This window comes from Vulpes vulpes, chromosome 12, assembly GCF_048418805.1.
Source record: "Vulpes vulpes isolate BD-2025 chromosome 12, VulVul3, whole genome shotgun sequence".
NCBI classification, from domain to species: Eukaryota; Metazoa; Chordata; class Mammalia; order Carnivora; family Canidae; genus Vulpes; species Vulpes vulpes.
In genome coordinates this window covers 94556053-94569974 of record NC_132791.1, presented here as the reverse complement: position 1 = coordinate 94569974, position 13922 = coordinate 94556053, and the positions used below count along the sequence as shown (strand labels likewise).

General features: G+C 46.5%; 1 protein-coding gene across 1 annotated transcript in view; it reads left to right on the top strand.

The window, feature by feature from the left end:
• LY86 (lymphocyte antigen 86) overlaps positions 1-12310 on the top strand; it is a 58782-nt gene extending 46472 nt beyond the window's left edge. Inside the window, exons 4-5 of the mRNA XM_025999247.2 lie at positions 7984-8036; positions 11942-12310. Of these exons, the coding sequence (XP_025855032.1) occupies positions 7984-8036; positions 11942-12025 (137 nt within the window). The 3' untranslated portion in view covers positions 12026-12310. The remainder of the gene's footprint in view (positions 1-7983; positions 8037-11941) is intronic.
• The last annotated feature ends 1612 nt before the right edge of the window (positions 12311-13922 follow it).

Below are 13922 nucleotides of genomic sequence, written 5' to 3'. Positions count from 1 at the left end.
TCAAAGTGTCAGTAGGGCCATGTTCCTTCTGGAGGCCTCAAAGGAGAATCCATTTCCTTGACTTTTTCAGTTTCTAGAAGCATTCCTTGGCTTGTAACCACCTTGTGATCTCACTGACTCACCCAGAAAATCCAGGCTAATCTCCCCATCTCAAAATCCTTAACATAATTACATCAGCAAATTCCCTTTGCCATGGAAGGTAACATATTCAGAGGCCCTGGGGATGAAGACATGGTCATCTTTGAAGGATGGGCATTAGCAGACTGCACAATTCTCAAATAGAAAACCAATCCATATCCATCTTGTCTGACCTCTGCATAGCATGTAAAAAGGCCAAATAATTGTGCATAATCCAAACTCTATGCTTTCAATGCAAATGCCCTCACAAATGTCAAGCAGTTTGGAAAACTTCACGGATGATACAGTTACTCATTCGTGAGAAGAGATACAAGTTTTTCTGCTAAGGGATCATATCATTGCTCAGAAAATATTTGCCTCGTTGGACCATTACTGTCTGAGACCCATAAAGTTCCCACCTGTTATGGACCCTACTCACAAGAAAAGCTATTTGGCTAGAAGTCAATTCCATGACCCAGGCGTTGGAATCATTCCAGCAGAGAAAGAGGGAAAGATAGCAAAGAGTCTTTTATAAAAGTTTGTTGTAAAGAGGAAGTCAGCATGCTACTGGGGGAAAGAAAAAGGATAGAGATAACAAGTGCATCTCTGAATCACCAGAGAGGTGTAACTAGAGGGAACATGAAAAAATAAGCCCTGGAAAGACTCTCACTTATGAGCTCCGAAGTATGGTGGTAATTCTGAAAAGGACCACAACTTTGATGCCTGGAACGGACCAAAGGGGCCAAACAACATGCTTGACATCTTAAGATACATTTAGGAATAAAATTGAACATGTTCTAACTACTGACCCCCCAGTAGCAAGAGGAAAAATTCTCCCAATGAAAGGGTCATCTGACATGCCAAGAAATCCCAAAGCTTCCAATCAATTTATAGAATACACTTTGCTTATTACAGGTTAAATCATATTAGCCCACACTGACCCACTGTTCTGTGATAGTAAGAGTCCGTACACAACTGAATGAAGACACTAGAAACCAAGAGACCAGCTGTGCACCTCTCCCCCTCCCTCTCTGCCCCCTCTTTCCCAAGTTTGCTGGCTCCCTCATAGCCACCCACCCAGTGTGGCCTTCACCTCCTCTCTCAACTCCTGTCTTCTCCAAAGTATGAGGCTCTGGGCCTTCTCAAGGACAATCCAGGACATTCATTCTTCTTCCTGCTCTTTGGTGCAGAAGTCAGCTTCCAGGATGTTCAGATTTATCTTCTAGGCTGCATGGCTCCATCCTCACAATCAAGTCCAAATATATCAGCAGCCAGCTTTCCAGGACCATCACTAGCTCATATGTGGCCTTGGTACAAATTAGGAGAAGGTTCACTTTCTTCTAGGAAGCATTCATAGTTTGAGGTCCCCTTGCAAAGCCAGAGACAAGGACTTGGGGGTGGGTAGTTATTAGGAAGCTATGCCAGAAAGCAGGCATGAGAGGAGCTCGAGGGACTCAGGGCAGGAGGAGAAGCAAGGAAGGGAGAAATGGGCAACTGATTCCAAGAATGGGAACTAGGGCTCGGCCCCACTGGGATCCTTGAGGAACTACAGCGTGCATGTCAGATTTATCCCTCTGAAGGTCAGGAGGTTGTGGAATTTATACCCAGGATCCAGTCCACCTGGGTTGGGGGCTTGGAGAGGATAACATCCCGGCACTTCCCAATTGTCCTGTGTGGGCCACTGTGCAATGAGAAAGTATGCAGAGGTGACAGGCTCTTGACCTGGGACAATGTTCAAGGCATGGCTGATGCTATCAAGGTTGCCCTGATTTCCCCCTTTTTTTAAATTTGAATTCAATTAATTAACATATAACATATTATTAGTTTCAGAGGTAGAAGTCAGTGATTCATAGTCTTGTGTAACACTCAGTACTCATTACATCACCTGCCCTCCTTAATGTTTATCATCCAATTACCCCATCCCTCCACCCCGCTCCCCTTCAGCAATCCTCAGTTTGTTTCCTATGATTGAGTCTCTTTCCTATGATATGAGTCTCTTATGGTTTGTCTCCCTCTCTGATTTCATCTTGTTTTATTTTTTCCTCTTTTCCCCTATGATCCTCTGTTTTGTTTCTTAAATTCTATATATGAGTGAGATCATATGATAATTGTTTTTTCTCTGATCGACTTATTTTACTTAGCATAACATCTTCTAGTTCCATCCATGTCATTGCAAATGGCAAGATTGAATTTTTTTGATAGATGAGTAATACTTCATTGTATATCTATACCACATATTCTTTATCCATCATCTGTTGATGGACAGCTGGGCTTTTTCCATAGTTTGACTATTGTGGACATTGTTACTATAAACATTGGGGTGCAGATGCCCCTTTGGAATACTACATCTGTATCTTTGGGGTAAATACTCAGTAGTGCAATTGCTGGTCATAGGATAGCTCCATTTTCAACTTTTTGAGGAATCTCCATACTGTTTTCCAGTGTAAGGCTGCCCTGAATTCAAAACTGGCAAGGGATGTGGCCAGGACACCAGAAGAATCTGCAGGTGGGACCCAGTCCAGCCTCAGGCTGCAGAGTCTGGCCCTGTGGCGGAGGAGCTGGATTTATGCTCCCACCCACCCACTTGGCCAGTCAGCCTATGCAACTGCACGCAGGAACTCAGATCACTTCCGAGGTGGTACAGGCATGCTCACCACACTGAAGTCCTCTGGTGGCCAGCCCTCAGGAGAGACATAAAGAATGCATATACAGGCTCTGGAGAATAGAAATGTCCAGGAGATGGAGAAGCTGACAAAGTTGAACACACACACATACATACACACATAACATAAATATTTGGGCCTGGGCCTAGCCTGGAGCTACCTGCCCACACTGCCTAGAATCCATCCATTGAAACCAAGTTGAAACCTCAAGGTTTTCAGGCCCACGGGGAGCCTGTCTGCAGTCACACTACCCCCAGAGGCAGGGCACACTCCTCTAAGTCCCCACGCAGGCAAGCTCATTATGTATTTAAATAAGTGCCCTAACCGGCAACTAGCTCAGTGCCCTGTGGGACCAGGAAGCATTTTCTACATCCTGCAGGGTCAGAGGCTGAAAAAAAGCAGAGCTAAAATCAGGAAAGAGATGAGCAACAATGGCCAGGCCTTTGCCATCTGCCAGACTTGGGTGTCTTAAAGGAAATGCCCAGAGGCAGGGAGATGACTGAAGAGTATATTTAGAGCTCACTAAAATGAAGTAATGTGCTCACTCCCTCATACTCCAGAGATGAGGCTCTTGGTCTGCTTGGAACACTCTCCCTATTCCATCTTCACTGTGGGACCACTGCTTGGGTCCTCCTAGTTCAACACAGCTCTCAAAGAGCCCCCTCAATTGGGCCTGGCAGGCAGGAAAAAGGCTCAAAGCTGAGAAAATAAATAAATGATCATTTTTTAAAACTTTGTTCTGAATATACTAATTGGCCTATTTATGATAAATTATAACTCTCAGTATTTTTACACTGTTGAGCACCCTCATAGTGCTTAAATATTGATGACATTTTTGTAATAAATTTGGAAGACTGGAGGCAATTGCAGTAAGATACTCGGAAGGGCTAGGAAATGGAGAGAATGCTTCCTCAGAACCCACGCATTCAGGGGCCACCTCCGGACTGGCATCCGCGCTGCTCCCCAGGGGATAAAAGGCTGTAAGAGCAGGAAGGCAGCCCTGAGTCTCACCTCCATCTAATCCAAAACCTTTGGGGACCTTTTATTTCCACATTTTAAAAATCAATTTCCTTTCTGTAAAAGACATTATGTGCCAACCACACAAAGATCTGGGTCAAAACAAAGCCAATTCGCAGAAATGACTTCATGTGTTCAGAACCGGGGAGGTGGATTTCTTTAATCCACAGCACACTAAAAACTGATAAAGATTTCAAATGGAGGAAAGGAAGGAGTGGGTACAGATATACTGGGGCTCTTTTTATAGTACTGGAGTGTGAGAATGTTAATTAAAGGAATCTCAGAATCAGGGAGGATCTAAGAATGGAAGGGGCGAGAATTTAATTTTAGGTGTTATTTCATTAGGTTAAAAAAAAAAGAAGAAGAAGAAGAAGATAGTTTCATGAGCTACCTGAAGCAGTTCTCAGGAACTTCATAGACCCCTCCTCCAAAAGGTCCAACTGAAACTGTAAAGTATAAGAGACAGATTGAATGAAAACCTCTCTGCCCACTAAAGAACCTCTTCATTTGAAACAAATTCGCAAGTCTTGGAGCATAAAATGAGCATAGTAGAACGTTAGATATCATTCTAATGTTATTCTTCAAAGAGCTATCCTCATCCATTTTTTTTAAAACAAAAGACACCAATAGAACCTACCAGCTGTTGCCTCTGCTCAGAGGTTCCAAAACCTAGACCTGATGTGTTCCTCAGCATCCAAGTGGGTCTTCATTACATTAGCCTTCTTCCCATCCACTGGATAATAATACAACTAATAACTACTGGCTCTGCCCTGACTGGGGATGCCACTATTTTCAGCAAGTTTGCATATAGCCCTCTGGTCCTCTCAATGCCCTGCAGGAGAGACATTCCCATTTCTATCTTGCAAATGCAGAAATTGAGTTGCAGGATGGACACCCGGCTGGTGAATGGAGAGCTGGGTCATAAACTCAGGTCTTTCTGCTTCCAAGGTCAAGTCGTTTGCACTATGCCAGCTTAGAACAATCAGTAGAAGCATGAAGCAGGGGGAAAATGTGCCCAAGGGAACCCACCCACACCCAACATGCAGACACACTCCCCATTCTTGGGTTCTGCTCCTGAGCCACACTGTGTCCCATACCTTGATGGCCAGCATGAGTGATTTTGACTGGTTCGTGCCCATAGCATTCAACAGCCCTTGAGTTGTGAGCATCAGAAATCCATTCCTGCCAACAAAAGCAAGGGGATTTTCTGAAAGGCTATCTGAGAGTCACAGAAGCAGTGTGAAGGCTGCAGCACCACACAGAAAGTGAACAGCCCTAGATACTGATAAGTTGAAATAAAACAAGCCATTTCTTGCCAGAATAGATTGGCCCTGGGTCTCTGTCTTCCTGCTCAAATTGTTCTGGCTTCGGTCAGAGAATATCCACTGGAGAAGAGAGAATTTCCTCAAAAGGAATGGTATACTGGTAGCTGGGCCACTGCCTCGCACAGCTCTAGGGGCCACCACTCACATAGATTATAACATGAATGGTATGTCCTCGGGTGGTGCAGCACTCCAGCACTCCAGCTGAACCCCAGGCAGCCCCCTCTGAACTCTCTGCACTTGTTAGGTGGGATGCACTGGGTGGCTCAGCGGTTTAGCGCAGCCCTCAGCCGAGGGCGTGATCCTGGAGTCCCGGGATCGAGCCCCTCATCGGGCCCCCTGAATGGAGCCTGCTTCTCTCTCTGCCTGTGTCTCTGCTTCTCTCTCTGCCTATGTCTCTGCTTCTCTATCTGTGTCTCTCATAAATAAATAAATAAATAAATAAATAAATAAATAAATAAATAAATAAAATATTTTTAAAAATACATTGCCCGCATACACCACTCACTTACACAGTTAACTTTCTGTATCGCTAGTCACTGGATCTTTCCCAGTAGCACTGGAAGATTCTTAAGGATAAGATCCAGAACTTCAACATGTCTCTTTTTAAAATCACATCATACAGAAGAATATCTTTGCATTAAACTTTTGCTTCTATCCACAACCAAATATATATTTCCTTTCAAAAATAAATGGATCATTTAGTGCAATGAAATAGGGACGTTGTCCATCTGGCATCCACCAGGTTTGCACATTATCCTTGCAAGGTACGAGAAATTGACCATGGGAAGGAAGGATAGATATGTTGGGGGCATGAGCATTTAACAGAAGCCAAAGGCCATGCTAAGGATGGGTCTCCTGGTAGAAGTTGAGGTTCAGATTGCCTGAAGAGGCCTTTTTCAAAACAGGTTACTGTCACACCCTTGACATGATTCCATGTGGGCAGCTGCTCACTTACCAGCCATGCTGTCCCTGGTCCAAAGTCCCTTTTCATGGAGAGAGTATGGTCGGTCAGTCTCCAAATATTTCTTGAGCAATGGTTAGATACCAGGAGCTACGTGAGGCAGGTAGTCACTGAGCCTTTAAATGCCATCAATAAACCAATAAGCATTTATTCAGCTCCATCATCCTCTACCATCCCTCCACCCTCATCACCAGATTGCCACTCCCATGGCTCATTCCCTGCTCCAGGATCTTGTGTCAGCATAACCCAGGCCCAGAGCTTTCCAGCAGGGAGAGGATCCCAGTAGCAGGAGCAGGAATGAAGTTGGTTGGCAAACCCACATCCTGGCTCTGGATCTGCTCATTCTACAACCCCTATAAGAACCCTATATTGCACCCTGCTGTGTGCTAGACTTTGCAATGTACTGGGAGCTATGCAAACAAGAAGGCACAGGCTGCTGAAGGAAGCAGCCTGTAAACAAATGATAACAATTCTGGGCGCCCAATGATTCAAATGGTTTGTGTAATATTCTCATCTACTGTTGTTACCTAGCACCTGGCACAGCACCTGGCCTGTATTGGGAGGATGCTCCATTGTGTGGACTGGTCAGTGATGTATTAATGGCAAACACTCATTGACCACTCAGGCTCACCATGTCCCAGGTACTGTGGAAAGAGCTTCACTTGCATTAACTCATTTGATGCTCATGACAACTCTGTGAATATTATTATAACCCCCACCTCGCTTCCTGATGAGGAAACTGAGGCACAGAAAGATTAGGTGACTTGCCCAAATCACAATAAGAAGAGCCAAAATTCAAACCTAGCTCAGACAGTCTGCCCCCAGAGTCTATGTTCCTAGGCAGTGTGCTTGTAATGTGTCAAGTGTACAGGGCTGGGGAGTCACAAAGATGGCAATCACCACATGAGGAGCTGAGCAAGGTTTTGGTACTCAATGTTGGCATGAATGGCCCATCTATCCCCATAACGTCCCAGTGGCTTGACCTCCACTAATGTTTTACAATATTCCACCTCAACCACTGACTCCCACATCCACCCTGTGTGTTGTCACCATCAGTAAATGCACCACTTCTGAAATCTCAGTGTCAAGGCTTCTACCCTCTGGCTTCACCATGACCTTCCAGCACACCCATTCTAGGACCTTGATAGCAATGATGCAATCTCCATTCAACTGTCTTTGCCAGTGTTTCTATTATCAACCCACTCCGCCTTCATTTACTTCCTTACCCTCCTTAGATTCCATGATCTGTAATCATAAGCTTTCCTGAATCTATTCCCAACAGCCTGGAGTTTCTCTCCTTATCATTCTCACCCAGTAAAGCTACCCAAGCATCTCCCCTCTCCATTCTCATATCAGAGCTACTAAACATTAGGGATGCCTTCGCTGGCCGGCCACCCAACCAAACATGGCATTTCCTAGTTCGTTATTTTAGCAAATTATTTATTCAGTGCTTTCCAGACATTGTTATTAGTGCTTTACATTGACTAACTCTGATTCTTCAGAGCTCGAGGAAGTCAAGCTCACTGTTATCGTCATTATTATACCCATTCTTAAAAAGGAAACTGAGCCCAAAGGAGAAATGACTATCCAAGATCAAACAGTTATCATAGGCGGTCACAGGATTTCACCCCACGCAGCCTGGTTCCAGCCTGGCTTCTTAACCATGACACCATCTGCCTCTCACGCGGCCTGCATGTCTTCTTCTAGCACTTTCTACAACCCAAGTGACTTATTTAGTTATTTACAGGTTGTCAGTGTCCTCCTTAGAACGTGAGCAACTGTGTAGATAGAGACCTTCTTTTCCATCACTGGATTCCTAGCGCATAGCAAGCACCGATAATATGAATAAATCATTTTTGTTCATATGATTGAGTAACATTATGTCTGTTTTATGTTTCAGAACAGATCTATTATGCCGGTCCCATCAATAATCCTGGATTTGAAATTTTCGAGGTAAGGTCTTGGCTTTCTGTTTTGCCCTGTTACTTAATTATTGTATTGAGCAGTTTCTTAGAGGAGGAGAGGTGGAGGAAGGAATTAAATTTAAATCTTTTCCATTTGCCATCACTAAGAAAACCCTTCTTCAATAAAGCCGCTACCTCATGGTGGCCACTTAAACACTGATTTTCCCATTTTAGTATTTAATATTTTATGTCCCGCTGGATCCTCAGGGAACTTCTGGGCAAACAGCTCCCACAGAGGAGGATGCTCATGTCCCGTCCTGTAGGATTGCTGTGTCTGTGAGGACTACCTGGGACTGTCAGGGTGTGGGATGTCGATGAGGCTGGCTCATCGGAGAAAGGAGGCAACACACACAACTATGAAGGCTTAACAGCACCCAGGTTCCAGCCTTGCACTATTATTCACGGGCTGCCACCATGTGAATAAAATGCCGCCATCCTGAGTATTCAAGGGCAAGGCTCACAGCTAAGAGTTGAGTTTTCCACTAATTCCTTCTACACAAAATAATATGACCTTATTAAATGGCTGAATTTAAGGAGCTCTGGCATAAGCAATCTGCTACCCCTGAGAAAATCTCATAGGTCATCATAAAAGGAATCACAAAGATGTAATACATTGATATACATCAATATATCTGTTTTCAAAAAAAAAAATGTGACTCTGGAAATGGGTCTCCTTCTGCAAAGAGAATTTGTTTAGCTTTGTTTCATTTCTTGTGTGTGTGTGTGTGTGTCTGTGAGTTTCCTTTCTGTCCAAGCCTCTGGGTTCCTCAGGTGCAAGCCCTCGTGTTTCTAGAACATTCTCTAGTGTTTCTCTTGCAGATGGGAAGTATCCAGCTACACCTTCCCCCTCTGGGGTTCTCCAGCGTCTTCCCTGCAGGCCTTCCAGTAAAATATTAATCTTGCAAACTCCCTTCATTTCCAGGATGTGGTGCCGAAATTCTCCCAGTTAATTTTTTCTTTAAGTCTTTGCTATTTGAATTTTTCTCCTTCCCCACATTCCTTCTGAATCCATCATCCTCCCCTCCCACTGGAAATTGACTTAAAATCTGATTGATTTTCATCTTGCCTTATTGGATTTTTTTTTTAAAAAAGCAGTGCTCTTTAGGAGTTGCTATGAAATATAAGGGAAAAGAATTTCTTAAAGGCACAAAATCCCTTTGAAAGAAAAGTTTCATAGAAATGGGGGGGGGACCTTTATTCCATTCCCCTAGGATGCCTGGGTGAGTGCAGGACCTGCATTCTTTTCAACCAGTGATGGTGCTCTGCGATGTTGCCCAGCTTGAGGGCAAAGCCAGGTTCAGGCATCCCGGCCATGGGCATGGTTGCTTAAGCATCCCCTGGTCCTCTTCGGTTGGTCCTCCTACCTCATCTCCATCTGAGATTTCGACCTAGGAAGCAGAAACCTGGCCAGGTCTGACTATGCCCAACCTGCTGACACCTGGCCAGAATCGACAGGGGGCATAACCCAAGTGGGATGCATGCAACCTGTCACGTATGCAGCGGAGGCAGCTGCTGGCCTTAATCTCAACATGAGCTCCCACGCTGGCTGAGGACCAGCTGCAGCCAGCCCAGGCTTCCCTGGCTGACAGCCAGCCAGCAAGGCTCAGAGACTTTGCTTCCTAATATGGGACAGAGACAGTGTGAAGTCTTCTGGTTTTAAAAGACCTGCCCCGGATCCCCTCCTCCCATCAAATCCCCCAGAGATGGGCTCTGTGCTAATTCCATCCTTGCTTGGCTGGAAACTTTTCCACTCAGCAGTCAATCTTCAGTGTCTTAGTGTGACTTTCTTTTTAGCACAGCCAGTCCCTTGGCCCCGACCGAAGTCCTGCCTGGAGCCCTGCATCTCTATGACTGCTGTTTTCTGAATTAGAATTTAGAGATCCTTTGGGCTTCCAAAGTGCTGGACAACAATTTGTAGGTACAGCCTAATCTGTGTAAGTGCCAAGGATACAACTATAAATTCCTGACTCACAAATTCAGCGCTCTCCTCAACAGCAGAGGCTGTTATCCCTTGTCCCTTGTCCCTCCTCCACCCCTCTCATCCTCCTAGCTAGTCCCTCCACCTGCCTGCAGGTGAACACAGTTGCCCAAATACTCTTGCCTCCTAAACCAGAGTATGCATATCTTGTACGTACGCAGGTTTGTATGCATGTACGCAATGTAAGTACGGAATTCATAATCTAAAGACCTTCCTGCAAATAACATCTTTTCTTAGGCTTCTAAAGCAATAATGAAAAATTCATTAGGTTTTTAGTAATTTTGTAGGGTGCGTGCCTCAAGGCACATGGACCCCGAAAGTGAAGAAAGTGATGATGAGGGGGACACAGGGGGTGCACATTTGAACTCTATCCTTCACCCTGCTTTGGTTCCTTCCGTTCCTACACTCCTGAAATCAGAGCTGCTCACGTCTGGGCCATCAGCCTCACAGGAGCCTCTGCTACCACAGATCCTCAAGCTCAACGGTGCCCAAGGGAGCACTCTGAGCACCCGTCTCACCCCAGCCACCGTCCAGAGTGCAGCCCGGCTCTGCCAAATGCAGTTTTCATTGCTGGGGAACCCGCTCGCTCCTGGGCCTCTGCTAATTGGTAGAAAGTCATTCTTCTCTCACAAAAACTGCCTCTCATGCAACCTCCATCCAGTGGTCTGATTTATTCCTTCCCTCTGGCTTATACAGATTAAACCCCTTTTCTTCTTTGGGTGACAGGCACTTCAAAGATGTGCCAGGAATCTCTTGAGATCCTTCCGTCTTGGGCTCTTTGCCTGCTTACCACTACCTCCCACCGCTCAGAGCATCTCTCTCCAGACTGGTGAACCCACAGGCATGTCACCCCCACCCCACATGGCCTCTGAGGGCTGGGGCAGGGCTTTGGCACTGAACAAACACATAGGTTTTTCTGCAATTTCCCATTCAGCCCAACCACTAACCACAGACAGAGAGAGTCCTCTGTGGAGTGTTGTTGCCAGAAACGAACTCTACAATGTGGCAATACTTTTTCTGATAGAGCATTTCGGTTTCTTGTTTCCGCAGAGGTCTTGTCCATCTCAGCAAATGACACTTTATCCTTCCAGTTGCTCGGGCCAGAATCTCCGGTGTCACCCTCAGCCCCTTCCTTTCTCTGCCACCCACATGAGTTTCCTTGGCAAATCATTATTGGCTCTTCTTTCAACCTCCATCCAGAATCTGATCCCTCTCCTCATCTCTGCATCTACTGCAGCCAGGGTGGTCTCCTACCTGGTCTCAAGTCCTTCCACTCTCGGCCCCTACAGCCTCTTTTCAGTGGGCAGCCAGAAGGATCGTAGTCACATGTATGTGTCATCAGGTCACTCCCCAGGGGAAAGTGCTCTCATGACCTGTGTCCCTTTCAGAGTGGAAGCCAGCGTCCTCACCATGGCCTGTGAGGCCATCACTGTCTCATGTCCTTTCTCTCTTCCTGTGGTTCTCTCTCCCTGCAGCCCCATGGGCGTCCTCAGTCTTCCTCAAACTCAGGGTGCCATCCCTCAGAGCAGCTGGTGTGCTCCCCATCTTCTTCAGGTCTTTGCCCAAAGGCCACCTCTGTAACAGGGACTGCCTTGACCAGCCTAGTTGAAACTGCCAACCAGCACTAGCCCAGCCCCACCCAGCCCTGCCGGGCCCAGCACTGTGGCCCCTCCCCTCCCCTGTTCTGTCTCTGGCATCAGCATATGCACAGCGCACATCCTGAAGTATCGTGTGCGTTGACTGGCTGCCCCAATGAGCTCATGTAAGCTCCACGAAGCGAGTTTGCTTTGCCTGGTTCTGCTTTATCCCCAGTGTCTAAAACAATGCTGCACATAGAAGGTGTTCGATGATCACCTGTTGAATGATCAATTGCTTTGTGGGCCACACATCTCATGCTTTCCCTGTGTCCCCTCCAGGGAGAATACCAGGTTTTGCTGGAACTGTATAATGAAAACCGCTCCACCGTGGCCTGTGCCAATGCCACCATCATTTGCTCCTGAACAGCTGAAACTTGGGGCACCCTGTGTCTGGTGGGAACCGAGAGCTGCTCCAGCTGAACCTGCTCTGTAAGAAAAACCAGGTGATCACAGAGAGGCTCACCAGGGGTGCAGATGCAGAGTTTAGCCCCAGGACCAGATGTCCCCAGACTCCACAGGTGTATATTCTTCTAAGGCATGTCCTGGTAGCCACAACGCCATCCAGCGGGCCCATCCTCCTGCTCACCTGCTCCTCGGCTCCTCAGGAGCCCTTCCTCAGTCACCTAGAATAAAGAATGCTGGCCCACAGTTGTTCCTCGTGGTTTGTTCAAAGGCTCTTACGGCAATAAGATGTTAAAATGCAATTTCCTCCAGACAGGGTGCCAGGTGCTGGTGCAGCTTAAGTAGTTCTGAGGGATTCGGGAGGATGGCCGCCTGGCTGGAATTAGAGTGCTGGCGAAATGTGCCCCTCGTCCTCCTCCTTCTCCTGAGCAAGATCCAGGCCCTTTTGCTCCAAGAGCTGAGGAGCCAATAAAACCCTACAAAGGAGTGACATTTAAGTCCTGCTTGACCAAGCCTCATTATATCATCATCCCCCAAGCATGGCTGTCCCTCACTCAGCATGCCGTGGCTCTCATTAATGCTCTCATTAATTCTCGGGGAGTACCAGCTGAACATGTAAGTCCCAGGCCCTGTGCTCAGCACCAAGACTACTCCAGGGAGCAAAGCAGACAGTGCTGAGCTCACGGTCCCCTGAAATATTAAAAAGCCATGTCAATCAGTGGACACCTTCATTTGCATACAGAAACACCTTCAGTGCCTCTATAAGCTTGCCGGTGGCTGTCCGTTGTCAGAGCCAGTCTGGCAACACTGTCTTTTTCTGTCCCAGGATGTCCAGAATCGCACGGGGGGCTCCACAGCCCTGACGTCATCCCTCCTCCCCATCCCAATCCTTGTAGTGTCCATGGGCCCAACATCTGGCCCTCTTGCTCCTCCTGGGGGACTGGGGTCAGGTGACTAGGTTGGCTTTATCATTTGCAGGTCTCTACTATCCATAAAAGTGCCACTATGTTAGCAATTAAAAGGAGAAAAATCCAGAGCTTGAAAATATTCATTGCTATTAATTACATAAGTACATAAGTAAACTACCCAGAATAGCAGGCTGTAAATGTCTGGTGAATTAAAACTTTCAAACCAGCATCTGAAGATTTTGGGGTTATGGGGAAAGAAAATGATAGCAGTGCCATTACCTACACCCATTAATGTTCGAGAAAGAAGGCATACTGTGGTTATGCCCGGCCGGGGAGCAGACCCGGTGATCCTGTTGTGCACACAAACAGCAGAATGTATTTCTGATCCTTTGCCATTCCCTCTAGTGAGACATTCCCCTACTCCCTTTCCCGTGAGTATCCTCACGTGTAGCAAAGGCCGTGCGGAGGTTCCAAGTGCTCACTCGTTCTGACAGCTCAGGACAGCAGCCACAGCCTCCCAGAGGCAGGGACAAGGGATAGGAAATAAGCTTACTTTTTATCCTCCAATTCATCTGTTCCCTTCCCCTTCCTGTTCTTTGTCATCTTCTTGCAGTTCATTGACAATATGTGTACATATGTGCATGTGTGCATGCGTGTGTGTGTGTGAAAGAGAGAGAAACAGAGAAAGAGGTTCAAACCTATGGGTTTAGGTTAAGCAGGGATTTCCACGCACAGGGCTGGCCTGAGCCATGACTGAGTACACACAGTACCCAGCAGCTGCACTCAAGGATTGATGTGAGAGGAAAAGAAAGTGTTTCTCTGTCCCAAGGTGTGTTTGTCCTTAATGTCCCATCATGGGCCTTAAATTTCACTATGAGTCTCACTCCTGCAAGTTGAGAATGTTTTTCACTGGCTCCATCCGTCTTGGCAGGAGAAATGCCAGAATCATT